At 37.2% G+C, this 5,106-nt stretch overlaps 1 protein-coding gene across 1 annotated transcript; it reads left to right on the top strand.

Annotated features, from left to right (window-relative positions):
• Positions 1–1,061: 1,061 nt before the first annotated feature.
• On the top strand, positions 1,062–4,872 carry eif3f (eukaryotic translation initiation factor 3, subunit F). Its single transcript, XM_072657272.1, has 8 exons — positions 1,062–1,190; positions 1,390–1,460; positions 1,800–1,879; positions 1,963–2,100; positions 2,249–2,340; positions 3,461–3,597; positions 4,554–4,667; positions 4,762–4,872. Exons 1-8 carry the CDS (start codon positions 1,079–1,081, stop codon positions 4,837–4,839), a joined length of 822 nt encoding a protein of 273 aa, XP_072513373.1. The 5' UTR covers positions 1,062–1,078; the 3' UTR covers positions 4,840–4,872.
• Positions 4,873–5,106: the final 234 nt, after the last annotated feature.

The raw sequence follows: 5,106 nt of genomic DNA on the forward strand, positions 1-5,106 counted from the left end.
TGTCATCTTTTCTCATGATCATTTTCTCAGGATACGTACCTTGGAATATTTTCTTAAGGAAAGTGCTGAATAAGAATTCTGTAACTTGTAACCATAGTGGAATCATTTCACTATCATTTCACCATTTTAAAGGGTTCTATATAAAACCAGCTGCAAGAGGTTTTCCACCAATCTGAAAACTCCTTCAAGGAATTTGGCTTGAAGGGGTTTTGGGGATAATACTGAAAGGAATGCTGCCATCTACCGTGTGGAGTGGGTACAAGGAAAATCGTACAATTTATTGAGAAAAATATCTCGCAATTATCCTAAGATACTGTATATTTGTAAGACAATAATCATAAACACAAGATAAGGCAGGCAGGCAGGAGATGTATTTACATAAGTTATTCTTATAACAATAATAAAAAGTCTTTAGGACATGTTGTACAACAGTTGTACAACTAGGTAACACTAAAAAAACAAATCAGTATTTAACATGGCAATACATTTAAAATAATTAATATACAGATATATTTTTTAATAATTTAGTCATTTTTATAACATTTCCTCTAGAATGTAACAATGTATTGTAAATAAGAACATTATATAAACAATTATGAATACATATTTATTTTATTTATTTATATTTTTCTTTTATTTATATCACACAAAACTGTCCAGTTTGCTTTCCCCGTATTTTTCCCACGTTCTGACCAGTAAAACGTCAGATGTTTAAAATAGTATTGATGATGACGTTGCACGGTGATCCGAATAAAGGGAATTTATCAGATACAGACAGATACAGATTTCAATAAGACCTTAGAAATATATGAGAAATATTGTGAGGTTTTGTGTTATTTATAAAAAATATATAAAATGTAGTAAATGTAGTATTCATAATTGTTTATATAATGTTCTTAATTATAATACATGTTAGCTAAATTCTGGATGAAACGTCACCTTTAATCGGTGAGCTTAGAGACACTGTAGACGTGTATGGTGGTGACCACATGGGGCAGCAGCAGAAGTTTTTGAGACAGTTTTTGTTCCAACTCCTGCCATATTTCCCGACCATAGTCTCTCACTTCCTCTGCTAAAGATGGCGGTCCACGGTCCCGTTGTGAAAATCCACCCGGTGGTTCTTGCCTCTATTGCTGACTCGTACGAGAGGAGGAACGAGGGGGCAAGCCGTGTGATCGGCACATTATTAGGTGAGGTGTTGACATTTGAGGAAGAACGTGTCGAGAATCTTGTCTGATTGAGAAGCGGGTCTTTGTTCGCGCTCAGCACGCTCTGCCGGCTAATGCTAGTGCGCATGTCTACTGATTAGAAAGCACACACGCTTCTGACGTCGCGAATATATGTGTGATCGTACTGTTTGTCTTATTAGATATATGCTTTTGTCCTCAGGAACGATAGACAAGCACTCTGTCGAGGTCACCAACTGTTTCTCTGTTCCTCACAATGAATCAGAAGACGAGGTAAGGAAATGGGAGGTGTACTAGCTATCCTCAGCTTCACTGTAAATTGTCTGTGTATCTGCATCCAATTCCTGCATTTCTTTTCCCGTTTCCCCTTTTCACAGAGGACCTGTCAATCAAAATGTTGCTTTTACTACTAGATAATGTGAAGGAATACTCCTGCTCTTGTCTATAGTGCAGATACAATGCACATCTTTAGTTTTAGTATAACCTGATCCAACAAAGAAATAGCCAAGCCAAACTGCAGTACTATAGTCTAAGGCCTAATTGTAGAAATACCAGTATACTGTGATGTGATTTGGAGGGTCACATTTTTTCTCCTCTGTTTAAATATTCTAGGTGGCTGTGGACATGGAGTTTGCAAAGAACATGTACGAACTTCATAAGAAGGTTTCACCCAGTGAAGTCATCATTGGTTGGTAGGTGACATCTTATTTAAAAAAAAAAAAAAAGCCTTTAATGTTATGTAATGTTATCTGACTTTGTCTGATTTGTCTATCAGGTATGCCACAGGATACGACATCACAGAGCATTCTGTACTGATCCATGAGTACTACAGTCGGGAGGCTCAGAACCCAATCCACCTTACTGTGGACACAGCGCTGCAGAGCAACAAAATGAACATTCGTGCTTATGTCAGGTCAGTCAGCTTGTCATCTTTTACACCCACATACAGCACATTATTACATAACTGGTGTAATAATGTTCATTACATAATGTTCATTCTCTTGTTTTGGTGTCCTGGTTGGATTATGTACTTTAAAGTTGATTTGCTTTTGGTCTTTCAGTGCACAGATGGGTGTTCCAGGAAAGACTGTTGGCGTGATGTTCACACCTTTAACCGTAAAATACGTTTACTATGACACAGAGCGCATCGGAGGTTTGTCACTGCTTCTTCTTGAATGTGTGTATATATATATATATATATATATATATATATATATATATATATATATATATGGGTGTGTGTGTGTGTACATTCACAATTTGGACTATGACCTGTGTTGACCTCGATGTATGACTTTAGTATATGCATAGTAGGACACATTTTTAATGGATGCTGTTTTGGGGTGGTATGTGCATAGTGACATACATTCAGAACCGTTTTTACTTTTGGGGTGTTAGGTCTTCATTGCATATTTTAAGACGCTTCATTATAGCGCTTCATTATTGTTTTTTGCTTTAACTGTTCCTTTGTAGACTTCCCTGCTGTGTGACCCACTTAGGGTTAAGCCTCAGTTCACAGAAGATTCCATGACATACCATGACACTAAATTTGGTGGTACGGTGCACAATGGCACAATTGCAAACTGTTCTAGACCCAGAGTTATATTTTGTATCCATCTTTCCACAGAACATCCTTCTAAAAGGAAGGAATCCTTCCTGTTTGTCCATGTAATCTTCAGCAAACTGCACATGGGCAGCATTGTTCTTGTTCTGGTGGCAATTCTTTTGATTTGAAACGCCAACTTTTTAATTACCTCTTCAACCTAATTTTTATTCACTTTCTAGGGGCACTAGGGGGGAAAAAAAGCCAGTGGTAAACAAGTAGAAGCACTAATCAGAATGATAAATGTAACATTCTATTTACATGATACCTGTAGTATATTTTTGATTTTTCTGTGCACTTTCAGAAAATATTAGCCTATTGTATTGAAATTACATCTGGGGACATGTTTAGTGTTGAAGCAAAGTAGGAGAAATGTACATTCTGCTTGAATGTTTACCTAACTCAGTCTGTTGCATTTCACCTCTTCTTAGTTTGGGCTACCATCTCCTATATTTAGTTGCTGTGTGTGTGTGTAGAAAGGAGGATAATTTGAAAGCTTTGAATGCACTCTTAGCATATTGAATACAAGTCCATTTTTATTTGTGGGTAGCTGTTTATTATGAATGCTGTTTAACTTGGTTCAACTAAAACTTGATAGCCATTCTTATAGTATGAATCAGAATTTCTTAACTTTTACAATGTTCTGTTTCTCACGTGTTCTTATTTCTAGTTGATCTACTACAGCGGACTCGTGCATCTCCCAGCCGCACCAATGGCTTGACTTCAGACTTGGCTCAGGTGGGCAGCGCAGCTGGACGCATCCAGGAAATGCTGACCACAGTGCTCTCATACATAGAAGATGTCCTGGTAAGTCTTGGGGCTTTTTGCATGGATTTTTTTTTCTGTCAGTATCTTCCTGTAATAATTACACGATTGTGATTAACCAACATCGTTGGCTTTTTGTGCTTCCTGATGGAAAATCTAAGCCAAGCATTCATAACTGGAAACACGCTATTCAGGGATTGATTGATATTTAGGTTTTTAGTCTATGTTAAATTCAGTCATCTTTTAACTTTACCTGTGACCGTGCCTCTGCTCTGTCTGAGCTACTACAGTCGGCTTGTTTCTGCAACCTACTGAAATAACACTGATGCATTCCATGTGAACAGTGATAACAAACATGTATGGCTTAGCCATTCTGGCTGTGTAAATCACCCAGCACTCATGGTGCACATCTAATTGACAGAGCTTTGGCGCTTCTTGTAACCAAAATCTCTTTGACGTTAGCAAGACTTGGCAAAGCCAATCTTGTTAGCGATGTGGGTAGGGAAGACGGGACCCATATGGTATTGGTAGGGGCATGTCCCTGCTGTCCATACCCAATTATATGTCCTTTGACAAGAGCTAAGCAATATGACAATATTTGATTGTATCGTGATACATTTTTTATATGGTGATACACAGTGTACTTTTCTAAGCATATTGAATATTGTTAATGCTTAGTAAACACTGATCAACTGCATGGTTCATTACTAACAGTGTAATTGGACTGGTTTAAATGGATGAAGAGCAGCAGATGTTGAGTATAAATCACTGTATTCAGTACTGGAGAGTATCTAAATTGTAGTTAAGAGAATCTGTCGCTACTGATGTATTTAGTCTGTGATAAATATTGTGTATCGTGAAAACTGTATCATGATAAAGTATTTTAGCATATCGCCCAGCCCTACCTTGGACTTGCATGATTAAAAATATATATTTTGTAATTGCAATCAGCTCCACTCTGTTGTTAAATATTATTCCTCATGTATCTCAATCTCTAGTCTGGCAAGGTGATTGCAGATAACAGTGTTGGTCGCTATTTAATGGATCTGGTCAACAAAGTGCCAAAAATCTCAGCAGAGGACTTTGAGAGTATGCTCAACTCCAACATTAATGTAAGTGACCGTTCAATTTGTTTGATTGTTTGCCTCTTGTTTGGCTGCTATTGGCATGCTGACTTTGCTTACTTTTTTGTTCTATTTCTCACAGGACCTGCTGATGGTGACCTACCTGGCAAATCTCACCCAGGCTCAGATTGCTCTTAATGAAAAATTGGTTGTTCTGTGATTTGGGAAAATAAAGATATGTTTATCATTCCAACATTGTGTCTGTGTTATGAAACTAGTATCTATTTCTGAAACCAAATCAAAGATTTCTGCATGTTTGATTTGAGAATTGACTAATTATACATTTAAGCATTTTATAAAAGGCTAAAACCTGTTGTTAGATTGGGAAAAGGAATGTTTGTATTTTAGTAAGTGCTGTATTACTGCTGTTTTGCAGTACTCAACAATGTCTTTAGGGGTAAAAGACATTTGCGCATTTATATTTGGC

This window comes from Salminus brasiliensis, chromosome 15 (genome assembly GCF_030463535.1).
Source record: "Salminus brasiliensis chromosome 15, fSalBra1.hap2, whole genome shotgun sequence".
NCBI classification, from domain to species: domain Eukaryota; kingdom Metazoa; phylum Chordata; class Actinopteri; order Characiformes; family Bryconidae; genus Salminus; species Salminus brasiliensis.